General features: G+C 36.8%; 3 protein-coding genes and 1 long non-coding RNA gene across 4 annotated transcripts; 1 reads left to right on the top strand and 3 right to left on the bottom strand.

Moving 5' to 3' along the window:
- Positions 1-3,875: 3,875 nt before the first annotated feature.
- Positions 3,876-5,069, bottom strand: LOC130723502 (uncharacterized). Its single transcript, XM_057574578.1, has one exon. It carries the CDS (start codon positions 5,067-5,069, stop codon positions 3,876-3,878), a length of 1,194 nt encoding a protein of 397 aa, XP_057430561.1.
- Positions 5,070-11,333: 6,264 nt separating this feature from the next.
- LOC130723485 (uncharacterized) lies at positions 11,334-12,527 on the bottom strand. Its single transcript, XM_057574557.1, has one exon. It carries the CDS (start codon positions 12,525-12,527, stop codon positions 11,334-11,336), a length of 1,194 nt encoding a protein of 397 aa, XP_057430540.1.
- Positions 12,528-15,848: 3,321 nt separating this feature from the next.
- Positions 15,849-16,580, bottom strand: LOC130723468 (uncharacterized). Its single transcript, XM_057574541.1, has one exon. It carries the CDS (start codon positions 16,578-16,580, stop codon positions 15,849-15,851), a length of 732 nt encoding a protein of 243 aa, XP_057430524.1.
- Positions 16,581-18,372: 1,792 nt separating this feature from the next.
- Positions 18,373-20,485, top strand: LOC130732581 (uncharacterized). Its single transcript, XR_009017079.1, has 2 exons — positions 18,373-19,610; positions 19,717-20,485. It is a non-coding gene; the product is annotated as an uncharacterized LOC130732581 (long non-coding RNA).
- The last annotated feature ends 1,505 nt before the right edge of the window (positions 20,486-21,990 follow it).

Here is a 21,990-nt window from a genome sequence, read left to right as displayed (position 1 = left end):
CAATGAGTGAAGAGAAAACTTGTTCAATACTATATATTAAGTCATACAAAATACTAATGATTATGAATAAACACAAATAAATTTTTCAATTTTATAAATGTAAAAATAATGATTTTTTTTTGAAAAATGTAAATTTACTAATATAAACACTCTACTACTAATTATCAAAGTTGCATTTCCCACATTAAACATCCTAGTTCGCTCTCTTAAGTCTCAATAATATATACTATAGCATATAAGTACTAATTATTATTTTTAGGGACTTAATTAAACCAATTTTGTTATTTTTTGGGGGCTAAGGCATTGCCTTAGGCTCTCCCAGCCATGGATAAGAGATTAGTCTTAATTCCAGCTATAGGAAACAATAAAAAAATAAATGAGAATATAAATATATATATATATATATATATATAAAGTTGTGCATTTCAAGTATAGTTGTTTATATATGAGTAGTCCATTTTATTAGGAGTCCTTACAAATAGACCTGCCTCGAATGGTACGTATAAGTGTATAGTGGCGATATTCCACTAAACGTGAAGTGAAAATTAAAAGTAATTAGAAGGGGGTTTCACTCTCCGCCAATAAACTTGCAAACTTTGTGGCAATATGTCGTAGTGTTTTCAAACCGCCAATTTTTTTTCCGTTCGTTTTACATATGTCAGATGGATGTCACCGCACATCCGTATGTGTAACAATTGTTATGGTTTTATTAGCAAGGGTGAGACATTAAAATATCAGATGTGCCACAAATACTTTCTTTAACCTTTTTAATTTATTTTAATATTTTTCTCATTAATTAATTGAAATTTAAGTGAGTAAATTAAATTGGAAGTCGGACCTATATTTTTAGTAATTCACACATTAATTTCAACAAATCAGTGAAAAAGTGTTGGGAATAGAGCGTTAGAAAAAGCATTATTAGCATTTTTCCAAAAATATTTAGAAAAATAGACGAGGATTGCACGACAAAAGTTGTTTTCGTAGAAGAGAATGTTTATCATGAGCTGTTCATTTCAATAGCCACGTGAGGTATTAAAATACTCAGAAAATTACACTAGGATCATTACATGGTCAATAAATTGTTTTCATAGCTAGGTGCGGAAGTATGCTATGTGGTATCTGCGTGTTTCTTGAAAAGTTAGATAAAAATGAGGGGAATGTCCTTAAATGATAGCTTAAGTAGTAAGAGTTAGAAATATTAAGGTTGGGTGAGATGATTGATGAAATGCTCAGGGTTCGAATCGTGAGAATGACTAATTTACTAGCATTACTAACAACTAATATTTATCTAAAAAAATGAGGTGGGAGAGAAGTGTTTTTTCTTTCTTTGTCTCTATATCTTCTTTTTGACCCAACCCCAATAGTCATTCTCACCACGAGTCCCATAAAGAATCATGAATGTTAATGAAAAATTAAATTAAAGAAAATAAACTCTATGCATTGACGGTCAAAAGGTTTTTTTATACAGCCAGCCAATCAGATTTTAAAAATGTGAAAAATATTATTTTTTTATTTAATTTAATTAGTTGACATGACACATTCTTAAAATTTGATTGGTCGAATTTGTAAATCAATTTTACACGGTCGGTGTATATCATTTTTCTCTAAATAAAATATATAAATATGTAAGTTTTGTAATAAATTAAAAAACTATAAGTGATAATGCAAATATATCAATTTCAATATAAATATATTATGAATTTCAAATAACATAATAAGATTCACCACACAATGACACAATATGTGAAGTTTATAAAATAAATTTAAAGCGTAAAATACAACATTCACATCATCTAATTAAAATATATATTTTAACATCCAAGATATTCTATCGAGCATTCAACCTATCTATAAAGTGAAGTTTTTATCATGAGTAATTTCATATTTGTACATGTGTTGTTGTAACTTTACTTATATACGTGCGAATCTCATATGACAGGGAGAGTGATCACCGCCCTCGTCTCTAAATTCTTATTAGGGAGATTTTTATCCTCTTTCTCATTTTCAGAGAGAATTTCTTTTAGATCAGAGCCTAAATGAAAGTTCTCATGGAGATCCTCATCTTAGGGTAGAAATTGTCATCGCTTGCAGGGTCGTGTAAGCTGTTAAGAGAATTAAGCAACAACTTAAGGCCCCCAATTTTTTTTGCTTAGGCCCCAAAAAAAAATATAATTAGTTACTAACCATTAATAAATTTTAAACAATCAAAGTATAAAAAAATCAGAATTATATATTTCATAAATATTAGCCAACTAAAAAAGGATATCCATAGAAAGATAGATTGAATCGGTTAGATATGTTATCTATTGAAAGTGAAATATTAGAGTTGCTTGATTATAAAACTCTGATAAATGATTTTGTAGCTACAAAACTAAATTAAAAATTAGTATAAAAATTAATATTTTATGTTAAGTTTTTTAAAAAATTTCTAAAAATAAGACTCATTTAACATTTTCGCTTAAGGCCCCAAAATGTCTGTACACGGCCTTGATCGCTTGGTGTAAAAGCTGAAACACACGGTTATTTATTTTGGCTAAAAATGCACCTTTGTACCTTTCTTTAGAACACATGAGTGCATTTTCCGATGTATTAAAAAAAAAGAACACATGAGTGCATTAAGCGAAAAGAAAAGATTCTGAGTATCGACGGAAAGATTCCATAATGAATCTTGACCATGGTTGATGTTCTGCAGTTTCAATTAAAGATCCATTAAATTTTGACATAATAAAGAAAGTAAGATTCCACCGACGGTGGCCGAAGACAAGAAATAAATTATAGTATTCACATATTGCCAGGTTAAAGTGTTAACTATGGAGGTGTTTGTTTCACGGATTGAAAAATGATACCCGGGAATGTTATGATGGGAATGTTATTCCCTGACATCTTTAAAAAATTCATTTGGTTCACAAAATCAGTTTCTGGAAATCTTTTTTAATATTCCTGAGTATAATTATAATATATGTTTTGTTCAAAATATATATTCCTGGGAATAGATAGTAAAATTCTTAAAATACCCTTCGCGGTAAAAGACATGGGTAGTGGGTAGTTGGTAGTGGGTAGTGGCAATTCAGAGATTTCACACCAAAAATCACATCCCCTTCTATTCAGGATTCAACTTACCCACCTCTCCATCATGGGAATGAGAAATGTTTTTGGATGGGCATATGACTTACCCAGGAATGAAAGATACCCGGGAATATTTTTTTCAAATCTGCTACCAAACACTGGAATGTAGATTCCGGCCCAAACATTCCCAGGAATCCTTTTCCAATCCTTGAAACAAACGCCCCCTATGTTTGATTTCTTAAAATATTATTATATTGGGATCGATATATAAGGGAGTTCAATAGAGACATATATATGTACTAATTAAAGGCAAATTTGGAGCTCAATAAAGAAATGTGTAACAACTAAAAATATTATATTTTCACTCAACCCTTAGATCATTGCTTACATGACTATGGTCTTTATTTGAGGCAGAGCTTATATATGGAGGACTGGGGGAGGGTGTGTCCTTTATAAGTGTAGTATAAAATATAAAATGGTCCCCCCGTATTATATATTTCAATATCCCTAATTTCTATAAGAAAATAGAAAACTACTTATCATTATATGTTTGAAAATAGTAAACTACTTATCATTATAATTTTAACTCCTCTTACACGTCGCTAAGTCACTTTCACTTTTCCTATTCACCACATTAACTAAAAGGAAAATGATGCTTTTAAAAAAATTTAAAAAATAAAAGGAAAATTATTGTTTATTTTTAAATTGAAAATTAGTGTTAGACATACACAATTTGGCGACAAACATATTAGACATATACACATTAATTAGTAACAGTTTTCTTTTTTTTGAAATCAAACTCAAATCAATTAAACTTGGACCGGCATAAACGCCAAATAATCCGCAGAAACAAAAGGTAAAGCTTCGGACGGAACTTCCTCTACCCAAACCAAACCGGCATAAGTAGAGGCCCTCCTAGCAAGCAAATCCGCAACTGAGTTGCCAGAACGACGAACAAAGGATAAAGTCATTACATCAAAAAAACGACGAAAGGATAAACACTCCCTAAGAATAGACATAAGATAAGAAACGCCATCCGGAGGCTTCTGCCATCGTTGAAACAATAGTAGACAATCCGTTTCAAAACATACCCTGCGAAAACCAAGCTCCAAAGCCAAGATAATAGCCCACCTAAGAGCCCAAGCCTCAGCCAACACCGGCGAGGAAGCCACCACCGGGTAGCTTGCTGCTGCTGCCAAAACTTGGCCCTCGGAATCCCGCGCTATCAAACCTGAACCAGAATCTGTAGCTGACTTGAAGGAGGCATCAACATTTACTTTTATCATCCCCTCCTCTGGCCTTCGCCAAACGGTCTCCAATACTATACCCGGTTGGCGGGAAACTTGAGCAGATGATGGACGTTGCACCAGCTGGAGCGTGCGCCGCACCACCGCATCGCAAGAGAAAGGCCGACCCTCAAAGACAAGCTTGTTTCGGGCCTCCCACAGAACATATGCAGCTGTCTGCCACTCAGCTATGGCGTCCGCACTTGCAACAGCCAAGAACTGATGAAGGAAATCTGGTAGGGACACAAACCGCTCAAGCCGCAGCGCTAAGGGGATGGCAAAGAAAACGCTGCGGCTGGCCGGGCAGCAGAGCCACAAATGCTTGATTGTTTCCTCTTCGATTCCACAAAGCGGACAAATCAAATCCACAGCCATGCCGCGCCGAGCAAGCGCTGAACGGACCGGAACAAAGCTGCGACAAATGCGCCAAGAAAACTCCTTGCATCGGGGCAAACCATACCTGCTCCACAGCTTCTTCCAAAGGCTATTACCCAGTGGAGGGGTTGAGGAGGAAGAACCAGCTGTGTTTGCTGCTGTCATGCTTGAAACAAAGTCATACCCCAACTTAGCTGTATAAAATCCATCAACCGAACCTGGCCAGAACAAGACGTCCTCACCACCATGCAAAGGAATAGGGAGAGCTAGTATCTGAGTGGCCGTGCTTGGACAAAAAATGAATTCAACCATCTCTCTATTCCACACCCCAGGGGCCCGCATTAAATCACTAACTTTGGTGACACCAAATTCAAGCAGAAATCTTCACGGTATCCCACCGGGCACCCATGAGGAAGCCAACTATGAGTGCGAACATCCAAAGACTCACCACTACCAACCTTCCACCGCCCACCTCTCTCAAAAACCCATCGAGTTCCCCAAATGCTCGACCAAGCATAACTAGGTCTGTAACCTTTCCTTGCCTCCAAAAGCGAACCATGGGGATAATAGACCCCCTTAAACACCTGGGCCAATAAAGAAGTGGGATGGCTATAGAGACGCCACCAATTCTTGGCCACCAAAGCGGTATTGAACGACTTGAAATCACGGAAACCCAAGCCACCATCATGCTTTGGCTTGCATAATTTGCTCCAGCTAGCCCAGTGTAGGCTCATTTTCTCTACATCACCTCCCCAGAAGAACCTGGAAATCATGTCCTCAATCTCTGCACAAAGCCCATTAGGAAGCATAAAACAAGACATAACATAAGTGGGTATAGCTTGAGCCACCGACTTAATTAAAACCTCACGCCCAGCACGGGAAAGAGATTTCTCTTTCCAGCCCTTAAGCTTTTTCCAGACACGGTCCTTTACATAATTAAAGATCTGGGTTTTAGACTTACCAATCAAAGTTGGAAGACCCAAATATCTGTCAAAGCTTTCTACTGCCTTTACTCCCAAAAGCTGTTGTAGCTCATGAAGACGGTTCTGAGGCACATTGCGGCTCACAGAAAGCATAGACTTATCAAAGTTGATAGCCTGTCCAGAAGCACGCTCATAGGTAACTAGGATGTGCTTTATAATGTCAGCCTCAAGGTCTGACGCCCTGGCAAACAAGATGCTATCATCTGCAAAAAGTAAATGAGATACCACAGGTGCCTGTCTAGCCACCTTAATACCATGTAATGCAGAAGTAGCAATATGCTTATGAATAAGTGCAGAAAAAACCTCCCCACAAAGAATAAACAAGTAAGGCGACAAAGGATCACCTTGTCTGAGACCTCTGTTAGGATCAAACCCAGGTTGAGGGTTGCCATTCAACATGATAGAAAAATTAACAGTAGACACACATCTCATAATCAAACCAACCCAAGAGGGTGGAAATCCCATTTTGATCAAAACACTGTGGAGAAAGGTCCACTCAACCCGATCATAGGCTTTTGACATGTCAAGTTTCAAAGCCATCATGCCATTCCGGCCAGAAATTTTCTTCTTCATAAAATGGAAGCACTCATGTGCTATTAACACATTATCCGTAATTAATCTCCCTGGAACAAAAGCACTTTGTGATGGACAAATAAGGTCAGGCAATATAATTTTTAAACGATTAGCAATGACCTTTGTTATAATCTTGAAAATAACATTACAAAGGCTTATTGGCCTAAAGTGAGTAGCATGCACTGGTTCTTTAATTTTCGGAATTAAAACAATAAGAGTCTTATTAATGGTACCTGGCGAAAGCCCTCCATTAAGTACTTGAAGACAAAAATCAGACACCTCATCCCCAATAATATCCCAGTACTTCTGATAGAAGAGAGCTGGAAAACCATCAAGGCCCGGAGCCTTTGTCGGATGCATTTGGAACAAAGCCTCTTCAATCTCCTCCTTAGAGAAAGCCTCAGAAAGAACTGCCGAATGCTCCTGCTTTACTCGACCAGCAACCAAATCAGTCACCTCATCAACCCCACTGGGACCTGAGGAGGAGAACAATTGTGTAAAATATTCTAAGAGAACCCGTGAAATATCAACATCATCCTCAAATTCTCGGCCACCATCATCTTTTAAAACCTCAATGAGGTTCCGCTTACGTCGTTGAGTCGCCTTTTGATGAAAAAACCTCGTGTTTCTGTCCCCATGACCTAGCCAGGTTGCTCTCGACCGCTGACTCCACCACACCTCATACTGCTCAAGTAAATGATCCAATTGCCGCTCGGTCTCATGGTACTCATCAATAACCTGCTGTGTTTGATCCCGCCTCTGAAGTTGTTGAAGCAAAACCTTCATCTCTGAGATCTTTCTCGGTAAGTCCCCAAACTTTTCTTTCCCCCAGCTCCCAAGAGCTCCTCCAACCTCCTCAATTTTTGATAAGAACGTAGACCGTGATCTACTCCAAGTTTCAGCCACCACCTCCGCGCATTCATCACCCTCACGAAGCCACAATTCTTCAAACCGGAACATATGAGCTCTTTTCAATTCCCTATGCCCCCTGCGAGATGAACAACTCAAGAGAATAGGATTATGGTCAGAGCGATGTTTAATCAAATGAGATACCTTCATAACAGGCCACAGGGCCTCCCACTGGTCATTAACCAGGGCAAAGTCAAGCCTCTCCTCAATAGTGTGTGGTTTCCCTCGGTTATTGGACCAAGTGAATCGATAACCTGAAAAACCTGCATCATGAATATCGCATTCATTGCAAATTTGGTTCACAAATTGCAAATGGGCCATGTCGGGGATATCGCCCCCAAGTTTGTCCAATGGGGACAGGATATCATTAAAATCACCAATACAAAGCCATGGCTTAGGAGTTGTGGGTCGCAAGCGACGAACAAGTTCCCAAGTGCGGGCTTTATGGGCTGTTTCTGGAAAACCATAAGTGGCCAAAACCTGCATCACACTAAGGTGATTTGGGTGAGTACTAATTATTATTTTTAGGGACTTAATTAAACCAATTTTGTTATTTTTTGGGGGCTAAGGCATTGCCTTAGGCTCTCCCAGCCATGGATAAGAGATTAGTCTTAATTCCAGCTATAGGAAACAATAAAAAAATAAATGAGAATATAAATATATATATATATATATATATAAAGTTGTGCATTTCAAGTATAGTTGTTTATATATGAGTAGTCCATTTTATTAGGAGTCCTTACAAATAGACCTGCCTCGAATGGTACGTATAAGTGTATAGTGGCGATATTCCACTAAACGTGAAGTGAAAATTAAAAGTAATTAGAAGGGGGTTTCACTCTCCGCCAATAAACTTGCAAACTTTGTGGCAATATGTCGTAGTGTTTTCAAACCGCCAATTTTTTTTCCGTTCGTTTTACATATGTCAGATGGATGTCACCGCACATCCGTATGTGTAACAATTGTTATGGTTTTATTAGCAAGGGTGAGACATTAAAATATCAGATGTGCCACAAATACTTTCTTTAACCTTTTTAATTTATTTTAATATTTTTCTCATTAATTAATTGAAATTTAAGTGAGTAAATTAAATTGGAAGTCGGACCTATATTTTTAGTAATTCACACATTAATTTCAACAAATCAGTGAAAAAGTGTTGGGAATAGAGCGTTAGAAAAAGCATTATTAGCATTTTTCCAAAAATATTTAGAAAAATAGACGAGGATTGCACGACAAAAGTTGTTTTCGTAGAAGAGAATGTTTATCATGAGCTGTTCATTTCAATAGCCACGTGAGGTATTAAAATACTCAGAAAATTACACTAGGATCATTACATGGTCAATAAATTGTTTTCATAGCTAGGTGCGGAAGTATGCTATGTGGTATCTGCGTGTTTCTTGAAAAGTTAGATAAAAATGAGGGGAATGTCCTTAAATGATAGCTTAAGTAGTAAGAGTTAGAAATATTAAGGTTGGGTGAGATGATTGATGAAATGCTCAGGGTTCGAATCGTGAGAATGACTAATTTACTAGCATTACTAACAACTAATATTTATCTAAAAAAATGAGGTGGGAGAGAAGTGTTTTTTCTTTCTTTGTCTCTATATCTTCTTTTTGACCCAACCCCAATAGTCATTCTCACCACGAGTCCCATAAAGAATCATGAATGTTAATGAAAAATTAAATTAAAGAAAATAAACTCTATGCATTGACGGTCAAAAGGTTTTTTTATACAGCCAGCCAATCAGATTTTAAAAATGTGAAAAATATTATTTTTTTATTTAATTTAATTAGTTGACATGACACATTCTTAAAATCTGATTGGTCGAATTTGTAAATCAATTTTACACGGTCGGTGTATATCATTTTTCTCTAAATAAAATATATAAATATGTAAGTTTTGTAATAAATTAAAAAACTATAAGTGATAATGCAAATATATCAATTTCAATATAAATATATTATGAATTTCAAATAACATAATAAAATTCACCACACAATGACACAATATGTGAAGTTTATAAAATAAATTTAAAGCGTAAAATACAACATTCACATCATCTAATTAAAATATATATTTTAACATCCAAGATATTCTATCGAGCATTCAACCTATCTATAAAGTGAAGTTTTTATCATGAGTAATTTCATATTTGTACATGTGTTGTTGTAACTTTACTTATATACGTGCGAATCTCATATGACAGGGAGAGTGATCACCGCCCTCGTCTCTAAATTCTTATTAGGGAGATTTTTATCCTCTTTCTCATTTTCAGAGAGAATTTCTTTTAGATCAGAGCCTAAATGAAAGTTCTCATGGAGATCCTCATCTTAGGGTAGAAATTGTCATCGCTTGCAGGGTCGTGTAAGCTGTTAAGAGAATTAAGCAACAACTTAAGGCCCCCAATTTTTTTTGCTTAGGCCCCAAAAAAAATATAATTAGTTACTAACCATTAATAAATTTTAAACAATCAAAGTATAAAAAAATCAGAATTATATATTTCATAAATATTAGCCAACTAAAAAAGGATATCCATAGAAAGATAGATTGAATCGGTTAGATATGTTATCTATTGAAAGTGAAATATTAGAGTTGCTTGATTATAAAACTCTGATAAATGATTTTGTAGCTACAAAACTAAATTAAAAATTAGTATAAAAATTAATATTTTATGTTAAGTTTTTTAAAAAATTTCTAAAAATAAGACTCATTTAACATTTTCGCTTAAGGCCCCAAAATGTCTGTACACGGCCTTGATCGCTTGGTGTAAAAGCTGAAACACACGGTTATTTATTTTGGCTAAAAATGCACCTTTGTACCTTTCTTTAGAACACATGAGTGCATTTTCCGATGTATTAAAAAAAAAGAACACATGAGTGCATTAAGCGAAAAGAAAAGATTCTGAGTATCGACGGAAAGATTCCATAATGAATCTTGACCATGGTTGATGTTCTGCAGTTTCAATTAAAGATCCATTAAATTTTGACATAATAAAGAAAGTAAGATTCCACCGACGGTGGCCGAAGACAAGAAATAAATTATAGTATTCACATATTGCCAGGTTAAAGTGTTAACTATGGAGGTGTTTGTTTCACGGATTGAAAAATGATACCCGGGAATGTTATGATGGGAATGTTATTCCCTGACATCTTTAAAAAATTCATTTGGTTCACAAAATCAGTTTCTGGAAATCTTTTTTAATATTCCTGAGTATAATTATAATATATGTTTTGTTCAAAATATATATTCCTGGGAATAGATAGTAAAATTCTTAAAATACCCTTCGCGGTAAAAGACATGGGTAGTGGGTAGTTGGTAGTGGGTAGTGGCAATTCAGAGATTTCACACCAAAAATCACATCCCCTTCTATTCAGGATTCAACTTACCCACCTCTCCATCATGGGAATGAGAAATGTTTTTGGATGGGCATATGACTTACCCAGGAATGAAAGATACCCGGGAATATTTTTTTCAAATCTGCTACCAAACACTGGAATGTAGATTCCGGCCCAAACATTCCCGGGAATCCTTTTCCAATCCTTGAAACAAACGCCCCCTATGTTTGATTTCTTAAAATATTATTATATTGGGATCGATATATAAGGGAGTTCAATAGAGACATATATATGTACTAATTAAAGGCAAATTTGGAGCTCAATAAAGAAATGTGTAACAACTAAAAATATTATATTTTCACTCAACCCTTAGATCATTGCTTACATGACTATGGTCTTTATTTGAGGCAGAGCTTATATATGGAGGACTGGGGGAGGGTGTGTCCTTTATAAGTGTAGTATAAAATATAAAATGGTCCCCCCGTATTATATATTTCAATATCCCTAATTTCTATAAGAAAATAGAAAACTACTTATCATTATATGTTTGAAAATAGTAAACTACTTATCATTATAATTTTAACTCCTCTTACACGTCGCTAAGTCACTTTCACTTTTCCTATTCACCACATTAACTAAAAGGAAAATGATGCTTTTAAAAAAATTTAAAAAATAAAAGGAAAATTATTGTTTATTTTTAAATTGAAAATTAGTGTTAGACATACACAATTTGGCGACAAACATATTAGACATATACACATTAATTAGTAACAGTTTTCTTTTTTTTGAAATCAAACTCAAATCAATTAAACTTGGACCGGCATAAACGCCAAATAATCCGCAGAAACAAAAGGTAAAGCTTCGGACGGAACTTCCTCTACCCAAACCAAACCGGCATAAGTAGAGGCCCTCCTAGCAAGCAAATCCGCAACTGAGTTGCCAGAACGACGAACAAAGGATAAAGTCATTACATCAAAAAAACGACGAAAGGATAAACACTCCCTAAGAATAGACATAAGATAAGAAACGCCATCCGGAGGCTTCTGCCATCGTTGAAACAATAGTAGACAATCCGTTTCAAAACATACCCTGCGAAAACCAAGCTCCAAAGCCAAGATAATAGCCCACCTAAGAGCCCAAGCCTCAGCCAACACCGGCGAGGAAGCCACCACCGGGTAGCTTGCTGCTGCTGCCAAAACTTGGCCCTCGGAATCCCGCGCTATCAAACCTGAACCAGAATCTGTAGCTGACTTGAAGGAGGCATCAACATTTACTTTTATCATCCCCTCCTCTGGCCTTCGCCAAACGGTCTCCAATACTATACCCGGTTGGCGGGAAACTTGAGCAGATGATGGACGTTGCACCAGCTGGAGCGTGCGCCGCACCACCGCATCGCAAGAGAAAGGCCGACCCTCAAAGACAAGCTTGTTTCGGGCCTCCCACAGAACATATGCAGCTGTCTGCCACTCAGCTATGGCGTCCGCACTTGCAACAGCCAAGAACTGATGAAGGAAATCTGGTAGGGACACAAACCGCTCAAGCCGCAGCGCTAAGGGGATGGCAAAGAAAACGCTGCGGCTGGCCGGGCAGCAGAGCCACAAATGCTTGATTGTTTCCTCTTCGATTCCACAAAGCGGACAAATCAAATCCACAGCCATGCCGCGCCGAGCAAGCGCTGAACGGACCGGAACAAAGCTGCGACAAATGCGCCAAGAAAACTCCTTGCATCGGGGCAAACCATACCTGCTCCACAGCTTCTTCCAAAGGCTATTACCCAGTGGAGGGGTTGAGGAGGAAGAACCAGCTGTGTTTGCTGCTGTCATGCTTGAAACAAAGTCATACCCCAACTTAGCTGTATAAAATCCATCAACCGAACCTGGCCAGAACAAGACGTCCTCACCACCATGCAAAGGAATAGGGAGAGCTAGTATCTGAGTGGCCGTGCTTGGACAAAAAATGAATTCAACCATCTCTCTATTCCACACCCCAGGGGCCCGCATTAAATCACTAACTTTGGTGACACCAAATTCAAGCAGAAATCTTCACGGTATCCCACCGGGCACCCATGAGGAAGCCAACTATGAGTGCGAACATCCAAAGACTCACCACTACCAACCTTCCACCGCCCACCTCTCTCAAAAACCCATCGAGTTCCCCAAATGCTCGACCAAGCATAACTAGGTCTGTAACCTTTCCTTGCCTCCAAAAGCGAACCATGGGGATAATAGACCCCCTTAAACACCTGGGCCAATAAAGAAGTGGGATGGCTATAGAGACGCCACCAATTCTTGGCCACCAAAGCGGTATTGAACGACTTGAAATCACGGAAACCCAAGCCACCATCATGCTTTGGCTTGCATAATTTGCTCCAGCTAGCCCAGTGTAGGCTCATTTTCTCTACATCACCTCCCCAGAAGAACCTGGAAATCATGTCCTCAATCTCTGCACAAAGCCCATTAGGAAGCATAAAACAAGACATAACATAAGTGGGTATAGCTTGAGCCACCGACTTAATTAAAACCTCACGCCCAGCACGGGAAAGAGATTTCTCTTTCCAGCCCTTAAGCTTTTTCCAGACACGGTCCTTTACATAATTAAAGATCTGGGTTTTAGACTTACCAATCAAAGTTGGAAGACCCAAATATCTGTCAAAGCTTTCTACTGCCTTTACTCCCAAAAGCTGTTGTAGCTCATGAAGACGGTTCTGAGGCACATTGCGGCTCACAGAAAGCATAGACTTATCAAAGTTGATAGCCTGTCCAGAAGCACGCTCATAGGTAACTAGGATGTGCTTTATAATGTCAGCCTCAAGGTCTGACGCCCTGGCAAACAAGATGCTATCATCTGCAAAAAGTAAATGAGATACCACAGGTGCCTGTCTAGCCACCTTAATACCATGTAATGCAGAAGTAGCAATATGCTTATGAATAAGTGCAGAAAAAACCTCCCCACAAAGAATAAACAAGTAAGGCGACAAAGGATCACCTTGTCTGAGACCTCTGTTAGGATCAAACCCAGGTTGAGGGTTGCCATTCAACATGATAGAAAAATTAACAGTAGACACACATCTCATAATCAAACCAACCCAAGAGGGTGGAAATCCCATTTTGATCAAAACACTGTGGAGAAAGGTCCACTCAACCCGATCATAGGCTTTTGACATGTCAAGTTTCAAAGCCATCATGCCATTCCGGCCAGAAATTTTCTTCTTCATAAAATGGAAGCACTCATGTGCTATTAACACATTATCCGTAATTAATCTCCCTGGAACAAAAGCACTTTGTGATGGACAAATAAGGTCAGGCAATATAATTTTTAAACGATTAGCAATGACCTTTGTTATAATCTTGAAAATAACATTACAAAGGCTTATTGGCCTAAAGTGAGTAGCATGCACTGGTTCTTTAATTTTCGGAATTAAAACAATAAGAGTCTTATTAATGGTACCTGGCGAAAGCCCTCCATTAAGTACTTGAAGACAAAAATCAGACACCTCATCCCCAATAATATCCCAGTACTTCTGATAGAAGAGAGCTGGAAAACCATCAAGGCCCGGAGCCTTTGTCGGATGCATTTGGAACAAAGCCTCTTCAATCTCCTCCTTAGAGAAAGCCTCAGAAAGAACTGCCGAATGCTCCTGCTTTACTCGACCAGCAACCAAATCAGTCACCTCATCAACCCCACTGGGACCTGAGGAGGAGAACAATTGTGTAAAATATTCTAAGAGAACCCGTGAAATATCAACATCATCCTCAAATTCTCGGCCACCATCATCTTTTAAAACCTCAATGAGGTTCCGCTTACGTCGTTGAGTCGCCTTTTGATGAAAAAACCTCGTGTTTCTGTCCCCATGACCTAGCCAGGTTGCTCTCGACCGCTGACTCCACCACACCTCATACTGCTCAAGTAAATGATCCAATTGCCGCTCGGTCTCATGGTACTCATCAATAACCTGCTGTGTTTGATCCCGCCTCTGAAGTTGTTGAAGCAAAACCTTCATCTCTGAGATCTTTCTCGGTAAGTCCCCAAACTTTTCTTTCCCCCAGCTCCCAAGAGCTCCTCCAACCTCCTCAATTTTTGATAAGAACGTAGACCGTGATCTACTCCAAGTTTCAGCCACCACCTCCGCGCATTCATCACCCTCACGAAGCCACAATTCTTCAAACCGGAACATATGAGCTCTTTTCAATTCCCTATGCCCCCTGCGAGATGAACAACTCAAGAGAATAGGATTATGGTCAGAGCGATGTTTAATCAAATGAGATACCTTCATAACAGGCCACAGGGCCTCCCACTGGTCATTAACCAGGGCAAAGTCAAGCCTCTCCTCAATAGTGTGTGGTTTCCCTCGGTTATTGGACCAAGTGAATCGATAACCTGAAAAACCTGCATCATGAATATCGCATTCATTGCAAATTTGGTTCACAAATTGCAAATGGGCCATGTCGGGGATATCGCCCCCAAGTTTGTCCAATGGGGACAGGATATCATTAAAATCACCAATACAAAGCCATGGCTTAGGAGTTGTGGGTCGCAAGCGACGAACAAGTTCCCAAGTGCGGGCTTTATGGGCTGTTTCTGGAAAACCATAAGTGGCCAAAACCTGCATCACACTAAGGTGATTTGGGTGAGTTAAATTGAACAGTATATGATTCAAAGAAAAAGAAATAACCTCTACCTGCACATCAGAACCCCACGCCAAACAGAGACCACCTGCTCTCCGTTGGCCATGCCCAGCACACTGGACCGGAAAAATATTCGGGAGACCACCAATACCGCGGTGGCTTAACATCTCAGCTACATACAACCTGGTTTCCATAATGAAAACCACATCGGGAGCTTGTGAGTGGATGAGCCCTTGCAGGACTCGAACTGTCGGCCGGTTCCCAAGCCCCCGACAGTTCCAAGACAGAATCCTCATTGAGGTGGGCGGGACTGCTCAGCAGTCTCCGCCAATCCCAATCCCATATCATTGTTCAACTTCTTCAGTGGGGGCGAGACCCCCGTGCTAGAGCCACCAAACGCAGAAGAAGAGCCGCTTGGTCGCTTGCGCTGCCCACCATGTAAGGAGAGAGAGTCCCCCCCTCCTTAACAATTGAATTCACTGCCTTGTTATTGTGTTTTTTTGATTCATGAATAGTCACCCCACCACCTAGGGACACTTCTGCAGCAAATGCCACAGCCTTTGGACCAAGCATTATGTTCTCCACCTCTTTACTGTTAGCAACATGCACACGTGCGGTCTCCACCTCTCCGTTCTCACGAACAAGAACCTCACCCTCTTGCTCACCCTCTTGCCGCTGTCCATCTCCATGAGCTTCCTAACGAACCTGCCCCGTTTTCCGTGGCCAGTAGGTCCTGTCCTTCTCAGCCCGAAGCCATGGGCCAAACGGTAACGGAGGCGGCAACTGCTCCAAGGTGCAGAAGCGCTCAACATGATTAAGGCATCCACAGCGGTAGCAAAAGTTCCACAGTTTTTCATAGGTAAAGGTTACCTTGAAGGGAGCCCCGCTAGCCGCCAACATCTTCCCCCTCTTGAGCGGGGTGTCAACTTTGATCCACGCCCTAAATTGGAAGAAGCTTCCATACTTGTTTGCCTCGGACCTGTCCCAGTCAATGTACCCAGCGAACGAATTGCCCAAAGCCTTAGCCATAGCTTCAGAGCGGCCTGCCTTTGGTAACTGGTATGCTCTGATCCAACACGGTACTTTGTCAAGTACAACCCTAGCTGGGTCACCTTTGATATCATACAGATTCAAAGGAATCATACAACGGTTAAAAAACCATGGTCCTGACTTCCATACCAGGTCCCTGTCCTTTGTTGTGGAGAAACGGAAGGTAAACAGGTTATGGCCTGCGTGGCGGATCTCAACACAGTTCCTCGTGGCCCAGAGGTCCAGCATCGTTGCCTTAAACATGGTGGCGCTGACTGTGTGATGGGCCAGCACCTTCCCTGCCAACCAAACATCTGCTTCAGCCTCCGGATCTGTCACAAAAGCTCCAACGTCCAGCACCTCTATTTCATCACCCTCGAGCACGATCTCACGTTCCATGGAGAAAAACAGTTGCAAAAATAGTAACTCAAGTTACTCCAACGTGCCTACAGGGAAGCACGTGTAAAACGTTCAGAGAAACCCCACAGCTCGCAGTCCAGGCACGTGTCAAACGCTTCCCAAAACTTGAGCGAAAGCAGACGTAAAGATCGAACGTCAAACGGTTGTGCCGCCGTTGACTCGAAGACTAGGGTGCGCCGCTGTAGTTTTCTACCATCACTAATGTTTGTGACGGCTAAAAACCACAAAACAAATTTTATATCTTCATATATAAGTGTTCTACCTAAAAACATTAATTGGCAACAAATACTTTTAATTTTCTCCAACAGGCCTATTCTTATTTGCTAGTATCATTGTGATGTTTGCCTGACACGATGTGCGTCAATAGCTCAAAACAATTCAATAGCAAATATCACTAATAATTTATAAGTTTTATTTTGGTTTCTTCAATATTTTATTTTATTTTTAATCCTAGATTATGAACAACTACGTACTATTATGAATATTATATTCGAGTATTTAATTTGTTACCCAAATTTTATTTTCTATTGGAGTTCTATTTTATTCATTCATTCTTTAATTAAAAATACATATTTCTTATCATCTTCTCCTAGTTTTATAGTTGTTGGTGTCATGTTAATAGATTCTCATGTCGAATTTAGAGGCCTTTCAACAAGTTTTCTTTTCAATTATTTTTCCAAACATTTTTATTATAAATTTATCAAAATTTTAAATCTTATTGTGGATTTTATAAAAAGTATATATATTAAACTAACCTTTTCAATATTTTCATATTTTAAAATACATCTAATTATTTCAGTTTTTAATACTAGTTATAAATTGAAGAAAAGTAAAAAAATATAGATAAATGAATATTTAATTATTTATATAGCATATAATTAAGAATTTCCTAAGTTCATCGTACAAACTGAAACACACGATACACTTATTTATTTGGGCTTTTAACTAAGTTTACTTGTTTTTTTTTTAAGGTCAACTTGATTACTTGCTAAAAGATATACCTTTGTCCCTTTCTTTAGATCCCTGCATGTAAGCAAAAGAAAGGATTGGTGGTATCCTTCTAAAACGACTACATAACATGAATCTTGAATATGCTTGATGTTCTGCATATTCAAGAAAGATTCCATAATTCTTTTCAAAAAAAGAGCAAGATTCCATAGCAGGCGGAAGACATGCAAGAGACAAATTATAGCCTTTATTATTAAGATCACAAATTGATCCTAAGTTGCCATTCATCTTATTGACAATTTTCAATAATAAAATATCTACACTTCATTTTAAAGTTTAGATGGGGTTTGACTTCTAACTAGGAGGCTTTACGAGTTTTTAAGGGAGGAGAGAATGGAAGATTTTGAGGGGAAAGGAAAGGGAAGGGGAAGGGCTCTTTCCCTTGTTTAGGAGTTCAAAATTAGAGAGGGAAGGAAAATAATGGAGGACTAGCTTTGAAGGTTTTTGTACCCAAGTGGTATAGTTTATTTTGAAAATTACAGCTTTGGGGTTTTTTTTATTTATTTACCAAACTAGTATAAATCGCCACTGTCAGTAGCGATTCTATTTTTTTTTTACTTTTTAAAAGAATTGCCAATGCTATTGACGTTTTTGTTTTTTTTCGGTTTTTAAATAAATCGCCAACCATGTTGGCGTTTTCTTTTCTTTTCTTTTTATTTTTTTTCTTAAAATCGCCAACACAGTTTTCTACTTTTTGTTTTTTTAATTTTTTTTAAAATAGTAATTAAAATGATATTTAATCAATTGATACTCACACACAATTTTGTGCCATTACTCACTTTTGCAACACTTTGATCATAAATATTTGAACCGATATTTAAGGATAAACATATGCATTACATAATTTAGTTCAAGCGAAAATTATTTTTTACTGTGGAGTCGAGCAGTAATGGATTTTTTTCCGCACACGTTGGGGTCGTTGCCTTCGAGATTCTTCCAACACTTGATTTTCATTTCCTTCATTTCCGGTTGGAAGCACAGTTGGCGATTTATTTGAAAAAAATAAGGAATAAATAAATAAATAAATAAAAAAAACGCCAACTGTGCTGGCGATTTTAAGAAAAAAAAGAAAAAAAGAAAAGAAAACGCCAACATGGTTGACGATTTATTTAAAAAACAAAAACAAAAACGCCAATAGCATTGACGATTCTTTTAAAAAGTAAAAAAGAAAAAATAGAATCGCCACTGACAGTGGCGATTTATACTAGTTTGGTAAATAAAAAAAAAGTACTCCAAAACTGTAATTTCTAAAATAATCTATACCACTTGGATACAAAAGCCAGCTTTAAAAGGACCCTTCTTTAAGCTTAGCATTTTTTTCTTCATATTTTTAATCTAAAAAAGTAATTGTAAATAACTGATCTATTGCATGTGTTTTTTTAAGTCATAAACCGCAAGTTTAGCGTACAAAATATAATGATAAAATATATTTAAATTAAGAATATCAGATGACACCTTTTCAGTATTAACAAAAAAATCAGCTCAAGTATTTGCAAGCTAACTCAAACTTTTGGGCATAAATGTAAAGTGAGTTTTAATTTTTAACATTAAAAAAACCCAACTTCTCTTTCTGCACAACTTTCCCTTTTCACATTCTCTCTCTGCACGACTTCTCTCTCTTGTGTTTTTTTGGGCTCTAAATTGAATGAATGATTCTGTAACTAGCAAGTTCAGAGAACTTCAATAAAAATCTGAATAGCAAGCGCTTGAATTGAAATCCAAGTTGTGTGATCCATTGTCTAAGGCATGTTAGGATCGCCATTTTCACAATTGCTGTAGTAATCTTAGAGTCGTCCGAAATTTTACATGATTGTCTAAGGCATGTTAGGAGCGCCATCTTATTTCTATGATTTAATAATAATTTTGGTATTCCTTTATTTGTTTATAATCAACAACATATTTTTATTTGGCCTTTTAATGGTGATGGTGTTTATTCTACTCGTTCATGTTACAATTTCATTTTGCAACAAGAGAATTCTTCTTCGGCCTCTTCCTCATCAGGTTCGGTTCTTCCCCTTATAGCTTGTAAATGTATTTGCAATTCAAAGGCGCTATCGTGGCGTAAGGAACTGGTTTGGAGGGATTTTCTTAAATTTTTCCCGTGCAGGGGTCTCTTCGTCGTCAGGGAATGGATATGGATCCCTCTTGTCCTCTTTATGGTGTTGAGTGTGAGACTGCATCTCGTGCTCTGGTTGTTTTCCCCAATTAACAGATTTGGTTCGGATCTTCCCTTAGAATTCGGTTGTAGGGCTCTATGGAGTTATCATTTGATCAACTTTTTCACAGGTTCTTGCAGGATGTGGATGATGTGGCTTTCTAGTCCTTTATTAATTACTATGGCTTACTGTATATGGGAAAGGAGAACAAGTGTGATTTTTAGCATGTGCGACTTCTTATTGAGTTGGTGTTCCAAAGAGCTCATAGCCTTTGGCCTCCTCCTGGTCTGTGAGCTTTGGCAAGGGAGATCATCCACATCGAGGTTTATTGGAGGAGGCCACTGAAGGGGATTATAAAGATCAATTTTGATGCTTCCATGACTAATTTTCATATTATGAGATTTGGCTTCATAGTGAGGGATCATGTTAGTGAAGTGTTAGTGGCGGCCATTGCTTCTCTGTTTGATGTCCTCTCACCAGTGATTGTGGATGCTTTGTGTTTGTGAAAGTTTATGTCTCTAGCTACAAATCTGAGTTTTTTAAGGGTGAGTTTTGAGACATTATTTACTACTTTTTTGTAGGTCTCATCTTTACTCTGTGGTTCGTGATAGTCACAACCTTGCTATTGCTTGCGATTATGTGGAGGTTTCCTTTGTGCGTAGAGGTGGAAATATTGTTTCTGACTCCCTAGATAATTAAAAAGACGTTTACTTATGGTCATTCGGTTTGGATTGAGCAGTTTTTTTCTTATGTTTTTGTTTATTTGATTAATCGTGATGTATTGACCTCTGTGTATGTTGTTTCTTATATTTCTTTTCTTAAAATAAGTGTGTAATATAATAATTTGAATACTTATATTCCGTAAGATGGCATTTGTTATGATTTTTTGATTTTCTATAAAAAAATACTCATCTATATCTATATCTATATATATTAGAAAAGAATAACTTCTAGCATGACGTGTCGCTCTCACATGCCAAGTTAGTGACGTGTCGCTCCTAAATTAATTCTCACCTAATATTTTATATGTAAGCTCTTTCTCCTTGGCCCCACTTGCCACATGTGCCCTGATTTTTCCTTACCTTATTTCTCCTTAATAAAAAAAATACATTTTTAAATTTTAGATTTGATTAGGATTTAGGTTTTTTATTTCTTGATTTTATCTTAATTTATTTTTGATTTATTTTTATAGTATTAATTAATTTTTATGGTATTTTTATTGAATTTTCGGATTTTTAATTAATTCCGGATTTTATGAGTTTTTATTGTGATTTGCTAGCTTTTGATAGTTTTTATCAATATTTATTTAGTACATTTTTAAATTTTAGATTTGATTAGGATTTATGTTGTTTATTTCTGGATTTTATCTTAATTTATATTATTATTTATTTTTAGAGTATTAATTAATTTTTATGGTATTTTTATTGAATTTTCGGATTTTTAATTAATTCCGGATTTTATGAGTTTTTATTGTGATTTGCTAGATTTTGATAGTTTTTATCTATATTTATTTAGTACATTTTTAAATTTTAGATTTGATTAGGATTTATGTTGTTTATTTCATGATTTTATCTTAATATAAAATCTGTGATAAGTGATTTAAATTCCACGTGTCATTTTCAGGTTAATTCTCATAAAAAAAATACATTTTCAAATTTTAGATTTGATTAGGATTTAGGTTGTTTATTTCTTGATTTTATCTTGATTTATTTTTTATTTATTTTTAGAGTAAGGATTTATTTTATATACTAAATAAATATAGATAAAAACTATCAAAATCTACTAAATCACAATAAAAACTCATAAAATCTTGAATTAATTAAAAATCCGACAATTCAATAAAAATATTATAAAATTTAATTAATACTCTAAAAATAAAAATTTTCTTCACCTAAAATTTATTTCCATAACAAATCTTGAAACCAATTTTTTAAAGGTAATTTTAAATCTGAGAAACTTTTTCATAAAATATTAAAATTTTAAAATATTTTACCAAATTATCTAATATTTACCTAGATTAAATAAAAAACTAAAAATTCAATAAAAATACCATAAAAATTTATTAATAAAAACTACCAAATCACAATAAAAACTCATAAAATTCTGAATTAAATAAAAATCCAAAAATTCAATAAAATTAAATTAATACTCTAAAAATAAAATTTTTCTTTACCTAAAATTTATTTCCATAACAAATCTGGAAACCGATTTTTTAAAGGTAAACC

The sequence above is a fragment of the Lotus japonicus genome, chromosome 1 (genome assembly GCF_012489685.1).
Source record: "Lotus japonicus ecotype B-129 chromosome 1, LjGifu_v1.2".
Lineage (NCBI taxonomy): Eukaryota > Viridiplantae > Streptophyta > Magnoliopsida > Fabales > Fabaceae > Lotus > Lotus japonicus.
This window is presented reverse-complemented; position numbering and strand designations above follow the sequence as displayed.

Excerpts from the sequence above, each read along its gene's own strand:
- LOC130723502 (XM_057574578.1), bottom strand. The coding sequence starts at position 5,069 with ATGCGGGCCCCTGGGGTGTGGAATAGAGAGATGGTTGAATTCATTTTT.
- LOC130723485 (XM_057574557.1), bottom strand. The coding sequence starts at position 12,527 with ATGCGGGCCCCTGGGGTGTGGAATAGAGAGATGGTTGAATTCATTTTT.
- LOC130723468 (XM_057574541.1), bottom strand. The coding sequence starts at position 16,580 with ATGGAACGTGAGATCGTGCTCGAGGGTGATGAAATAGAGGTGCTGGAC.